The following is a 13,150-nucleotide window of genomic DNA, read 5'->3' on the forward strand; positions in this document are numbered from 1 at the left end:
CCAGTCCGCTCAGCCAGCCCAGTGCCCCCGGTCCTCACCGCCGGCCGGCCCACCCCCCACCGCCGCCATGGACGCCATCAAGAAGAAGATGCAGATGCTCAAGTTGGACAAGGAGAATGCCATCGACCGCGCCGAGCAGGCGGAAGCCGACAAGAAGCAGGCTGAGGACCGCTGCAAGCAGGTGGGGCCCGGGCCCGGGGCAACCTCCTCTCCCCACACCGAGGTTGGGGTGGCCCCCTGCCCTAGGTCCCAAGGCTCTCGCCCACGCAGCGTGGAGCCTGGGCCTTCACAGTCCCCTCGGGGCCTTAGCCAAAGCCACACCTCATCTCACCCTCTGTAGCCTGGGGAGCTACTTTGTGCTTCTCCCCTTGTGTCTTGGGGCTTGAAGCTTTCTCTGTACCCCAGGCCCCTCCAACACCCTTGACTGGGCCATCCCTCCTCTGTTATCCCTCTTCCTCCCCACCAGCCCCCCCCACCCTCACCCCTGCCTCCTTTCTGGGCCTGGGCCCCCACCCGGGCCCTGCTGACTGAGTCCTCTCTCTGCAGCTGGAGGAAGAGCAGCAGGCCCTCCAGAAGAAGCTGAAGGGGACAGAGGATGAAGTGGAAAAGTATTCTGAATCCGTGAAGGATGCCCAGGAGAAATTGGAGCAGGCTGAGAAGAAGGCCACCGACGTGAGTGTGGACTTGGGGGACAGTGGGAAGAGTTTGTGCCCTAGGGAGGGGCTCCCTCAGTGTGAGGAGAAGGGGAGAAGGGGGCCGGCACCAGGACAGAAATGGGTGCTAGGGCAAGCTTACACAAATAACCTAAGACAGTAGATAAATCAAAACCACCTACCACTTTCCCCAGAGGATTTGGCCTTGTAATTCCGTTTGGCTCCAACTTTTACGATGTACAGTGATCAAGCAGTGAGTCACCGTGGGGGTGGATGGTATAAGAATTTACCCTCTACCTCAGTTAATCCTCCTGCTGAAAATGGAATGGAGAGTGCAGCTACATTTGGGGGTGAGGGGATGTGGGTGTGAGGTTCTAGTGGGCAGGAAAAGGAAGAGGGATCCAAAGATGGGGCCCGACTTGAGTTACAGCCTTAAGGGGCCACTAGAAATTCCCTGGCCTTGACCTCTGGCTCCAGCAGCTCTGCTGTGTCCTGGGGCCCCAGCTCAGGTTCTAACGCTCCTCATTTACCCTCATTAAGCTGTCAGCCTGGAGACCACGCCAGGCCACAGGGCAGAGGGACAGGGCCACAAATGCCAAAGCAGCTACCTTGGCAGGTCCTGCTTTCTCTGAGATTTCTCTGCCCGCCCTACTCCGCTTCCTGCCATTCCTGGTCTCCTTAAGGTTGGAGACAATGGCCATATGGTTTGGGACATGGCACTTTCGCCATTCTGTGCCTCAGTTCTCGCATCTGCATTCCACCCACGATTGTTCAAAGACGAGCCTATGGTCAGAATGTACAGGGAGGGTTAGCATGAAACATGGTCTGAACATCAGAGATGACATGACCGTTCATGTTGACCATTCTCCATGCTCCCCAACCCTCCACCCCCACCCCGCCCACCCCCATTGGGCTTCTCTGACCTCCAGCCTCCAGTTTTGGTTCTTCACCAGCCCTGGCACTTGGGAGGGAACTGACCTGCAGCTGCTAGCAAAGACGACCCTGGGCATCTGACGCTCTATAAATAACCAAGGCCCAGTGCAGCTGGAGGCAGGACTGGAAACCCAAGGAGCTGGGTGGGGGCTGGAGGGAAGGGGGGGACAGGGACAGAGCTAGGGAAGCAGAGGAACAGTGCCAGGAGCGGATAGGAAAGAGTGCCCAAACATTGTGTGACCTTGTACACAGCACTCAGCTTACAAAGTGCCTCAGTTTCTCTTTTGCTTCCCATTTGTCCAATGGAGACAGTAGTCCTCGTCCTGTGGTTAGAGAGCAGCATACATTACTGGGAAGAGCTTGATGAGCAAGCAATGGCAAATATTCGTCCTGTCATGAGGACCCCAGGACTTCTCACACTTTCCAGAGTCTCCTGTCGCCCCACCACCATGAAGAGAGTTTTTCTTTTACAGTCTCACCTCTCTATAGAGTAGTCGCTCAACATCCCCCTGAATTATTCTTCCCAACCCCCAGTGTTGTTCCCAGAATCCTTCCACACTGAGTCATCTGGCTCTGTACCCATGATGGGCTCTTGTCACTCTAGGTGGCCAAGCTCCAGGTGCCTTCAGCACCTGGAGGACAGGCTACAGTCTACTTTCTATATATGGTGTTGTGTTTCTCCTACCCACCCAGGACCTGCTTTCCCTGCTCTCTGTCCCACGGCTGCCACCCAGCTCCTCCTACCTACTTACGTCTTCTTCTTTCTCATTTCCAGTTTTCAATCTCAGGATCTCTATATCCTTGTTTTGGAGGGAGAGACAGGGATAATCTAACGTTTACGGAGGACGAGCTCTGTGCAGGCAATGCGCTCAGTGCTTTCTGCATGTTATTTTACTATTTCCCGAACTCGGTTTATCATCAGAATCACTTGGGGGCTTTAAAAGTGAGCAAGAGAAGCTGGGCACGGTGGCTTAAGCCTGTAATCCCAGCACTTTGGGAGGCCGAGGCAAGAGGACTGTCTGAGCTCAGGGGTTCGAGACCAGCCTGGGTAGCTTGGTAAGCCCTTTACAATAAATCCAAAAATTAGTTGGGCATGGTGGCATGCGCCTGTAGTTCCAGCTACTTGGAAGACTGAGGCAGAAAGATTGCCTGAGCCAGCAGGTCGAGGCTGCCATGGCCATGAGCAAAAAAAAAATAAAGAGAGAGAGAGAAGGTTTCCAAGCCCCCACTCGGGAGTCTTTTAACTCGGTGGATCTAGCATGGAGCAAGAGGATCTGTTTAGTTTTATGAGTCTCCCAAAGGGTCCTGTTGATTGAGTATTGGAAGTACTGCATTATCTCAGATCAGCCCTGAGAAGGAGGGACTGTTATGGTTAACTCCAGTTTATGAAGGAGGAAACCAAGGCTTAGAGAGGCTAAACAAGTTGCCCAAGATCACACAAGTGTGGAGTGGCTGAGCCATGGTCTAAGACAAGTCTGACTCAGAGCCGATTCTCTTAGCACCAAACCACACGGCCTCTCATTTTCTTTTATCCATGCCCATCTGCTCTGCCTTGTCATTTTCTTGGTGTATGATCAGATCTTCTCCAAAACCTCCATGGTTTTGCCTTCATATTGCAAGACCAGGGACTGAGTATCCATCCCTCCCACTGCCCCTGCACTACCCCTAGCTGTCTTCTGGCCAAGGAAGAGACAGGCTTATTAGGGACATCCACACTAAAGGGTCCAAGAGGTGAGCTGAAAGGAATGTACCCCTTGCTTGCCTCTTGGACTCTTTGCTGAGTCTGCCTGGCAGCTGATGACATCACTGAGCTTGATTCTTCTCCATTGACCCCCCCCATACACACACATTCTGGAGGTGGGTCTTGCTGCTCTTGCCCAGACTGGCCTCAAACTCCTGGCCTCAAGAGATCATCTCACTTTGGCCTCCCAAGTTGCTGGGATCAGACACCCCCACGATGCCTGGCTTCACTAGGCTTGATTCTGTGATGGCTCTTCTTAGCAGCAGTGAAGTCTGCTTGGGTTGATTCTCCCTCATACCTTCACTTGGGCCAGGCTCTACTATGAAGGACTCAGAGCTGTCTCAGACCTGGTCCCAGCTCTTGGAGTGTTCTCACAGGGGACAGAGGGACCTGTGTGCAGATAACCATCAGGAGACTAACCATGCACAGTGCCAGAAGATGTCCTACAGCAGGGGGTGGAGCTTGTCAAGCAAGGAATGCATGTTTTTTTGCCAGAACACAGAGTCTGGATAGAAGATGGTTAGTTGAGGGGGGAAACAGGTAGAAAGCCTAGAAACCAGGAAGCCTAGATTCTTCCTGAGAAGAATCTTGCCATCCTCTGGAGCCTCTCTGATCCTCAACCAAGGCAGACATTGCCTTTTGACCTCTGACCTCTGACCCACAGGCTGAAGCAGATGTGGCTTCCCTGAACCGTCGCATTCAACTGGTAGAGGAGGAGTTGGACCGGGCACAGGAGCGCCTGGCGACAGCCCTGCAAAAGCTGGAGGAGGCTGAGAAGGCAGCCGATGAGAGCGAGAGGTGGGCGGGGGGCCCTGGGAGGGAGGCCGGGAGGGGGAAGTGCGCCTGTCACTGCTGGTCCTGACCTCACACTCACCCCTCTCCCTGCCTCTCAGAGGAATGAAGGTCATTGAAAACCGGGCCATGAAGGATGAGGAGAAGATGGAGCTGCAGGAGATGCAGCTGAAGGAGGCCAAGCACATCGCCGAGGACTCAGATCGCAAATATGAGGAGGTGACAGCCCTGCCCCACTTCCTGCTCTCTCCGCAGCCCAGCCCCCCAGTCATTCACCACTGATCCACTCTTGCTCTCTCCCACTTTCCCCCAGGTGGCCAGGAAGCTGGTGATCCTGGAAGGAGAGCTGGAACGCTCAGAAGAGAGAGCTGAGGTGGCCGAGAGGTAAAGATACCCTGGCTGGCAAGTGAAAGTCAGCCCGAGCCAGCAGCTGTGGGGTCCTCTGCACAGCGGGGAGGCAGTGTTCCAGGCTTGGGGCCACAGGGACAGGTCCTGTCTTCTGACCCCTGCCCGCTGCCCCCAGCCGAGCCCGGCAGCTAGAGGAGGAACTTCGAACCATGGACCAGGCCCTCAAGTCCCTGATGGCCTCAGAGGAAGAGGTAGTGACCTCTCGCCACCTTTTTGGACAGTGGTGCCTCCTCTCAGCTCACCTTCGCCTCCATCTCAGCATCTCAGGCTGTTCCTGCTCACCTGCTGGGGGTCGGGAAGGACCTAGGGCTTCCAAGCTCCGCCTGCTGTCACTCTCACGACTTTGCTCTTCTCTTCTCTTTCCCGCCCCTCCCCCGCTGTGCCCTCTCCACTGTCTGGCCTCACTGTGCCCTCACACCCCACCCTGCCACACACCCCCTGCAGTAAATGTGGGGACCTAGAGGAGGAGCTGAAAATTGTTACCAACAACTTGAAATCCCTGGAGGCCCAAGCGGACAAGGTAGAGGGGTGGTAGAGGGGCAGTGAGGATGGGGCCCTGCAGGGGAGGGAGGTGAAGGGCTCAGGCAGGGAGGACTGGGTGTTCAGTGGAGGCAAGACCATGAGGAGCCTGAAGGGTCTTAGCGGAGAAATGAAGGATTGGTGGCGGCCATGCACTGATGGTGTGTGTGTGTCCCTGCAAGTATTCCACCAAGGAGGATAAATATGAAGAGGAGATCAAACTGCTGGAAGAGAAGCTGAAGGAGGTGAGAGTCCTCTCCCCACTCCCAGGCTCCCCTCAAGCCACCCTGATCCCCACCAGAGACTGCTTGTGGCAGGGCATTTGGAGATTGGGATGGGAGAGAGGTTGACTCAGTCCAAGGTCTGTGGGAGGGCCAAATCTTTTGCCATTTCTCCCATCCTGCCTTTATTCCCAGGCTGAGACCCGAGCAGAGTTCGCTGAAAGGTCTGTGGCAAAGCTGGAGAAAACCATCGATGACCTAGAAGGTAAAAGGGATACTCCCTCACACCCCAAACATTTTCAAGTAGGTCCACACACCCTATGACTATCAGTCTGTCCCTTATCGTCTCATCACATTTTTTTTTTGAGCCAGAATCTTACTCTGTCGCCCAGGCTAGAGTGCAATGGCATGCTCACGGCTACCGCAGCCTCGACTTGCTGGGCTCAGGCGATCCTTTCCCTTCAGACCTCCAAGTAGCTGGGACTACAGGCGTGCGCCACCACTCCTGGCTAATTTTTTGATTTATGGTAGAGATGAGATCTCACCAGGTTGCCCAGGCAGGTCTCGAACCCATGGGCTCAGGTAGTTCTCTCACCTTGGCCTTCCAAAGTGCTGGGATTATAGGCGTGAGTCACCACACCCGGCCTTCTCATCACATTTTATCTGCCATCAATAAACTAGGGTCGGACCACCTAGGACTCCATGAACTCCCCCAATTTCTGGTAGGCTGTGCCTACAGTCCAAGTAAACTTACCAGCATGAGAATAACCTGGAGAGCTTTAGAAACAGACTCCTGGGTCCTACCCCAAAGTGACTGCTAACTTTGGGCTGGAGAATGTGTGTCTAGCCAGCTCTCTGGTAATGCTGATATTGCTGGCCCTCAGACCTCATGAATTTAGGAAACTCTGTTTCCAAGTGCAGCACATCAGCATTATGTCCTAAAGACTTCTTTACTAAATAGAGAGCTATTTGATTTAACATCTAGGTTTGCATGGCAATATTAGTGGAAAAAAAGTATTTTAAGCTACATTTAAACAAACATCCAGATATGTGTTATTCTCTGGCTGCTTCTATTATTAACTGTTGTGGCTAAAGTTGCCTTTCCTTTATATTCTAAGATAACTCTTTAACTGTCCCACTCGCTTCTCAGGCAAGCAGCAATTTTATCTCCAACTTTAGGACGTCAGCCCTTTGTAGCCCCAGCACCCTCCCTCCCTCCCCCACTGAAGCAAGCATGCCTGCTTGTCCAGAGCACTGTGCCCACGGGTCCCTGAGGAGGCAGGAGCTCCTGGGGGGAGAGCCAGTTTGGGGTACAGAGGAGGACAAAAGAGACAGGTAGAGACGGGGAGGAGGGTTCTCGACAGCTGTCCAGCCTGTTCTCTGGCCTGTCTCTCCCACTGTATCCACCTCTCTGATTCTTTTTCTCTCTTTCCATGACCCTCTCTCCTTCCTTTCCTCTTTCCCTCCATTCCCTCTCCCCACACTCCCACCTGGTATCCTTCCCTTGGCCACCCCAGATGAAGTCTATGCACAGAAAATGAAGTACAAGGCCATCAGCGAGGAGCTGGACAACGCACTCAACGACATCACCTCCCTCTGAGCCCCACGCCAGCGTGGCCATCTCAGCCCCCTTCTCTTCTCTCCTTTCCGTTCTCTCTATGGGGAGGGGGGCAGGCAGGAGGAGCAAAAACCGCCAACATCGCACAGCCAGGCTGGGAGCAGCCCAGGGAGAGCCCCCAGCACACCCACCTCCCCAGGCGCTGGCTTCATCCTTCTATCTGTTGCCAACTCCATCCCCCTTTGCTGCTTAATAAACTCTGAACTTGTCTCCATGCTGTTTTCCTACCCTCCAGAGAGCACTTCCATCACCACCGCAGAGCACTGGTTCACTCCTGAGACCCTGGCTCTTACCGACACCCCCTCCATCTTGTGGCACCCACCCCTCCCCCACACCGAAACCCTTCCGCACGGGCACTCCCAGTCTGTCGCTCTCTGACTCACTGCTACACATGGGCATGTGTGACCCCGTCAAGCACCATGACCCCTCTGGTGCCTGTCACCGACCTTGGAGCACTTAGCTGGGTTTTCAGGATCAAACAGCGTGACTGGAAGGGAAGTGGGGTGGTGAGGTGCAGGGGAAGGGCAAGAAGGTTGTGAAAGGTCTGGAGTGAAGTTCGGAAAAACGTTGGATATCAGCAACATGGGGCTTTCACTGCAACTGCAGGTCTGTTTTCTGCCTCAAGTCTGTCTGTCCGTCCCTCTGTCCCTCCCTTTCTTGGCTGTCTTTGTCTCTCCTTCTGTTTCCAACTTTTGTAAACCTTCTAAAGAAGGAAGGTAAATTAGTTGATGACTCAGGTCTCCTCATCCTACCTCCATGTCCCTGAGGCCTTGAGTGAGGCATCCAGGTCTGTCCTTTTCTCTTTAGTCCGGTCAGTCCATCCATTTGCCTCTGTCAGAAAGCCCTCAGGTCCCTGAATGCCTGTGTCTTCCAGTGTCCCCTAACCTACTCCATGTCTATATGTCCCCTTCCCCTGTCCGTCTCCCCACTCATGTCTCCTCTCCCCTCCTCACATGCTGCTTCCCCTCACAGAGACCTTGGCCAGTGCCAAGGAGGAGAACGTGGAGATTCACCAGACTCTGGACCAGACCCTGCTGGAACTCAACAACCTGTGAGGGCTGGCCCTGCCCCCGGCCAGGCTGTGTTGCCGCCCCAACCCAATAAAACTGACATGACCAGCATCACAGGGCCTTTTAAGCCTTTCTTTGGTGTTGGCAGTGGACATGGAAGGGGCCCTGAATGAGCAGGGCCTCGGTCCTTGCTCAGTGATGGGACCTTCTCTTCAGTAGTTGCCATGAGATGGGGCGCTGGGCTCATTGAGTAGGGGTTGCGAACAGGCTGTGTGAGGCAGAGAAGCAAAGCAGCTGCCCTCTGCAGCACTTCCTCATTTCAACAGGCAGCTGGATCAGATAATTCAGTCTGAAGACAAAACTGCAAAAAGTGACGCATATTTTCCTTGAGCAAGGTGACAACCCAAAAGCCTCAGTGTGATTTCAAACCCAGAGGCTGCAGTCTACCCTACCCCTCAAGACGCATAGGGCCATTCCAACAATCTCCGGCATTTCTGTCCTCTTCCTAATAACATCTGTGATAGGCAGAAGAATGCCCTCCTCCAAAGATGTCCACATCCTGTGAAATGTCACCTGACACGGGAAAGAGACTTTGTGATTAAGCTAAGATTTTTGAGATGAGGAAATTATCCTAGGTGATTTGGGTAGGCCCAGAGTAACCACGATGGTTCTTATAAGAGGGAGGCAAGAAGGTCAAAGGCAGTAGTAGAAGGTGTGGCAATGGAAGCATGAGGTTGGGATGATATGCAGAAAGGTCAGGCGCCAAAGAAGGCAAATGGCTTCTAGAATTTGAAAAAGGCAAGGAAATATTCCACTCTGGGAGCCTCCAGAAGGAACCAGCCCTCCTGACACCTTGACTTTAGCCCATAAGACTTATTTTGGATCACTGACCTCCAGAACTTTAAGAGAGTAAATCTATATTGCCACTAAGTGTGTTACTGCAGCAATAGGAAAGCAATACATCGTCCTTCTGATGTGGGGAACAAAAGGGACTTTCACATATTTTATTAGAAACATTTATTTTAAAAAGTTATTTGGAGGTTAAAAAAGGAAGTGGTATGATGGGGATGACAGGACGAAGTTTCCAGCTCCCCCTAGACTCCTCTAGCTGGCTTCTCTGCACATTCTCCAAGTCCCAGTCTCTAGGCTCCAGTCTCTGCGACCTCTGCTGGGCGGTAGCTAACAACCCCTTTGGTCCCACTTCTGTGTGTATACAACAGAGAAGCCCAGTCAGAAAACTGGCCCGGGATGAGCTCATTTGCATGCAATTGGCATGACACTTAGTGTTCTGGACTCCACATAGGGGACTGGGGGGTTATGCCCGAAGGAGGGGTCAGTATAATACCTGTGCTGCCTTCTCATCTGCACGAGGAAAGCGACGCCGGTGATAGCAAAGAGAAGGCCAAAGACCAGGGCCAGGATGTCACCTGGGAGGGGGAGAGGAGAGGGCAGAGTTCCTTCAAAGGCCTGCCCAGTGTACTGCGCCCCTCACCCTGAGTTCTTAGGCAGACCCCAGTGCCTCAGTCTCCAGAAAAGGCCACCAAAGGGGTGGGAGTGGATACTTGCAAAGGGAGTAATATAAGTACCAATTTCCCTTCCTAAAAGCTAAGTAGCCAGGCACGGGTGTCTCATGCCTATAATCCCAGCACTTTGGGAGGCGGAGGCAAGAGGACTGCTGGGGTTTGAGACCAGCCTGGGCTATTTGGCGTGACCTCATCTCTACAATAATCAAAAAACTAGCCGGGTATGGTGGCACACGCCTGTAGCTCCAGCTACTTGGAAGGTTGAGGTGGAAGGATCACCTGAGCCCAGCGGTTTGAGGCTGCGGTAGCTATAGCTGTGAACATGCCATTGCACCCCAACCTGGGTGACAAAGTGAGACTCCCGACTCAAAAACCAAAGCTAAGTAATATGATGTAAGCTTTGGGCTTATAAAAAATAAATTTAAAAGCTAAGTGTCAGCCGGGCTCGGGGCTCAGCCTGTAATCCCGTGCTTTGAGAGGCTGAGGTGAGTGGATTGCCTGAGCCCACAGGTTTGAGACCCGCCTGGGCAGCGAGGCCTCATCTCTACAATAAATCAAAAATTAGCCGGGCGTGGTAGCGCATGCCTGTAATTCTGGCTACTCGGAAGGCTGAGACGGAAGGATCACCAGAGCCCAGCAGGTCAAGGTTGCAGTGGCCGTAAACGGCCACTGCACTGCAGTCTGAGCGACAGAGTGAGACTCCAACTCAAAAAAAAAAAGCTAAGTGTTGTTTGGGGAGAGGGATTTCTGAAGCATCATTCCAATCAACTAAGGCCTGGGGACAATGGGGGAATCCCCCACCATGATCTGACTCTGCAGTATTGGGATTGGCTGGCTGTTCTTTTGAACAAGGAGCAGCAGAAAAGGAGTGGCCCTAACTAGCTCCAGGGCTGAGCGGTGCTGAGAGTGTCTCCCAGCATGGGAGGGTGTGGGAGGGGGGGCACAGACTCACCAGCAGCAAGGCAGGAATTCAGGTGGACTAGAGAGAAAAAGGGGACGTTAGAGCTTGGACTATGACCACCAGCGACAGACACTAGCACAAATGAGGACACATGGGAGGACAAGGGACCTGTGGCAGGGAGGATACCAGACAAAGCTGCACCTGGCTCAGCGGTCCTAGGACTGCTGTCCACTTCCACAGGGAAGGAGGCCTCAATCATTCGCCCATTCAAAGGCTGCGTTGCTCGAAAGTTCTGCTGTAGCCGAGAGTCACCAGGTCCCCACAGGGAGTCAGAGAGAGTGTGGAGCTAGGGAGGTCAGTAGACAGTGCAGGTGGGCTCAGCATGAAAGAAAATAAGGGTCCCAGGCTGACTCAGAGCCAGCACCTCAGGGCTCCAGCCCCTGCCTCTCCCACCCCAGCTCCTTGATTTCTTCATTCTCCTCTTTCTCATCTCATCCTATATCCCTATACCCCTCCCTCCACCCCATGTCAATACCACGCCCCAGCCCCACCTGCTTAGCACTCAGCCTCACTGTCTGGTTGAACACAGTCCAGATGACCCCCTGGGCACAGGGCGGTGTGGTCAGAGAGCCCTCGTATCGGAAGTAGTGGCTGAGATCAGCGGGCAGCAGTGCAGATATGTCTAGTCCGGGGACCCAAGTCTCTGAGCCTGTGGAGAGGGCCTGCGTTGGGGTCTCACCTATATTTGCCCCCTTGAAGCTTCAGGGTATAGGGATACAGTTTCACCTCCCAAAGTCAACTCCACTTCTTCACTAAGTGTGGTCCCTTCCCGTAAGACATAAAAGAAAGTAAAGGACTAGATGTGTGCAGTGGCTCATGCCTGTAATCCTAGCACTTTGGGAGGCCGAGATGAGAGGATTGCCTGAGTCTAAGAGTTCAAGACTAGCCTGGGCAACTTGGCAAGACCTCATTTCTACAATAAATCAAGAAAAATTAGCTGGGCATGGTGGTATATGCCTGTAGTTTCAGCTACTTGAAAGACTGAGGTGGAAGGATCGCCTGAGCCCAGCAGGTCAAGGCTGCAGAGGCCATGAGCATGCCACTGCACTCCAGCCTTTTGCGACAGAGACTCCAACTCAAAAATAAAAATAAAAGCAAATAAAATGACCCAGAGCCTGGGCGCAGTGGCTCACATCTATAATCTTAGCACTCTGGGAGGCCAAGGCGAGAGGACTGCGTGAGCCCAGGCGTTCGAGGCCAGCCTGGGCAACTTGGTGAGACCTCATCTCTACAAATAAATTAGTCAGGCATGGTGGCTGAGGCGGAAGGATTGCCTGAGCCCAGCAGGTTGAGGCTGTAGTAGCCGTTAGTGTGCCACTGCATTCCAGCCTGGGCAACACAGTGAGACTCTAACTCAAAAAAAAATTTTTTTTAAGATCCATAGTAGGCAACCCCCTCGGGTCCCCTCCTGCTCTGGGAGCTTTTCTGTCCTCTCAATAAATCCTGCTTTAAAAAAAAAAAAGATCTAGAGTGCTGAGAAGAGAAAGAAGATTTCCAACAAAAGTATTTATTTATTTTTTGAGCTGGAGTTTCACTCCGTCGCCCAGACTGGAGTGCAGTGGCCAATCCCGGCCACCGCAGCCTCGACCCACTGGGCTCCGGCGATCCTTCCGCCTCAGCCTTCCAGGTAGCTGGAACTACAGGCATGTGCTGCCACGCCCGGCTAATTTTTTGATTTATTGCAGAGATGGGGGTCTCACCAAGTTGCCCAGGCAGGTCTTGAACCCGCGGGCTCAGGCAATCCACTCACCTCAGCCTCCCAAAGACACGGGATTACAGGTTGACCTACCGAGCCCGGCTCAAAAGTATTTATAAAGTTAAAATATTTGATGCTTATGAAAGAGAAATAGACAGTTCTTAGAAAAAGTTAAGCTCTCCAGATTTGACCTTAAAGTTCTGAAAACCGTTTTTTGTTTTTTTTTTGCCTAATTTTGTTTTTTGCTTGGTTTTTAACTTTAAAGCCTGTGGGCAGCAGTTTACAAGTGACTGTTTGCCTATGTCAACTTCAGTTATTACCAAGATGAGAGCCAGGTCTCACCTCAATCCCCTCTCGCACAGGAGGAAGCCATCTCCAGCCTCAGATCTGGTGCTCCCAAGGGCAATTCTTTATGAACTAGGGTATCAAGGGTAGTGCCAAACCAACAAACTGACCTTCCTCAGTGATTTCTTCCAAATGTGACAGCAACTGTTCGTAGGCACTGTTTTCTTCCGGACCTTCCTAGGGGATGACAGTGTAAGACAGACTCATACATGCATCCATGGCTGGAGGCCTGAATGTGAGGTGGGGTTCCAAAGTCCTCCCTCCATTCCTCAGCTCTCAGAATGCTGGGGGAAGATAAATTTTTTGTTGTTGTTTTTTTTGAGTTGAAGTCTCACTCTGTTGCCCAGGCTGGAATTCAGTGTCACACTCATGACCACCGCAGCCTCGACCTGCTGGGCTCAGGCAATCCTACTGCCTCAGCCTTCCAAGTACCTGGAACTAAGGCATGAGCCACCACGCCTGGCTAATTTTTTGACTTAGTGTAGAGACAAGGTCTCATCAAGTTGCCCAGGCTCGTCTCAAACCCATGAGCTCAGGCAAACCTCTCGCCTTGGACTCCCAAAGTGCTGGGATTTTTTTTTTTTTTTTTTAGTTGGAGTCTCACTCCGTCACCCAGATTGGAGTGCAGCCTCGACCTGCTGGGCTCCAGTGATCCTTCTGCCTCAGCCTTCCAAGTAGCCGGAATTACAGGCATGCGCTACCCCCACCCGGCTGATTTTTTGATTTATTG

At 52.8% G+C, this 13,150-nt stretch overlaps 2 protein-coding genes across 6 annotated transcripts in view; one reads left to right on the forward strand and one right to left on the reverse strand.

Annotated features, from left to right (window-relative positions):
- On the forward strand, positions 1 to 8,009 carry TPM2 (tropomyosin 2). Of its 5 annotated transcripts, none has more exons than XR_002482249.1 (9): positions 1 to 181; positions 547 to 672; positions 3,992 to 4,125; positions 4,221 to 4,338; positions 4,433 to 4,503; positions 4,643 to 5,047; positions 5,229 to 5,291; positions 5,463 to 5,532; positions 7,858 to 8,009. XR_002482249.1 is itself a non-coding variant. In XM_008063130.2 (9 exons), exons 1-9 carry the CDS (start codon positions 68 to 70, stop codon positions 7,938 to 7,940), a joined length of 855 nt encoding a protein of 284 aa, XP_008061321.1. In that variant the 5' UTR covers positions 1 to 67; the 3' UTR covers positions 7,941 to 8,009. The 5 variants fall into 5 exon arrangements, 4 of the variants coding, with proteins under 4 accessions (XP_008061321.1, XP_008061322.1, XP_008061323.1 ...); XM_008063130.2 differs by having other exon boundaries at positions 4,643 to 4,718; XM_008063131.2 differs by having other exon boundaries at positions 4,972 to 5,047.
- Positions 8,010 to 8,897: 888 nt separating this feature from the next.
- Positions 8,898 to 13,150, reverse strand: part of CA9 (carbonic anhydrase 9) — a 7,714-nt gene continuing 3,461 nt past the window's right edge. The window contains exons 6-11 of the mRNA XM_008063135.2: positions 12,531 to 12,597; positions 10,871 to 11,028; positions 10,521 to 10,665; positions 10,371 to 10,397; positions 9,241 to 9,322; positions 8,898 to 9,098 (exon numbers count right to left, since the gene is read on the reverse strand). Coding sequence (XP_008061326.1) covers positions 9,038 to 9,098; positions 9,241 to 9,322; positions 10,371 to 10,397; positions 10,521 to 10,665; positions 10,871 to 11,028; positions 12,531 to 12,597 — 540 coding nt within the window. The 3' untranslated portion in view covers positions 8,898 to 9,037. The remainder of the gene's footprint in view (positions 9,099 to 9,240; positions 9,323 to 10,370; positions 10,398 to 10,520; positions 10,666 to 10,870; positions 11,029 to 12,530; positions 12,598 to 13,150) is intronic.

Source organism: Carlito syrichta, unplaced genomic scaffold, assembly GCF_000164805.1.
Source record: "Carlito syrichta isolate Samal-C Ts95f unplaced genomic scaffold, Tarsius_syrichta-2.0.1 Scaffold306593, whole genome shotgun sequence".
Classification (NCBI taxonomy): Eukaryota; Metazoa; Chordata; class Mammalia; order Primates; family Tarsiidae; genus Carlito; species Carlito syrichta.

What these genes read in the sequence shown, in the direction of transcription:
- TPM2 (XM_008063130.2), top strand. Translation starts at nt 68, where the DNA reads ATGGACGCCATCAAGAAGAAGATGCAGATGCTCAAGTTGGACAAGGAG. An exon ending in GCAGCCGATGAGAGCGAGAG is followed by an intron (nt 4,126 to 4,220) that starts GTGGGCGGGGGG and finishes CCTGCCTCTCAG; the next exon opens with AGGAATGAAGGTCATTGAAA. An exon ending in AACCATCGATGACCTAGAAG is followed by an intron (nt 5,533 to 7,857) that starts GTAAAAGGGATA and finishes TTCCCCTCACAG; the next exon opens with AGACCTTGGCCAGTGCCAAG.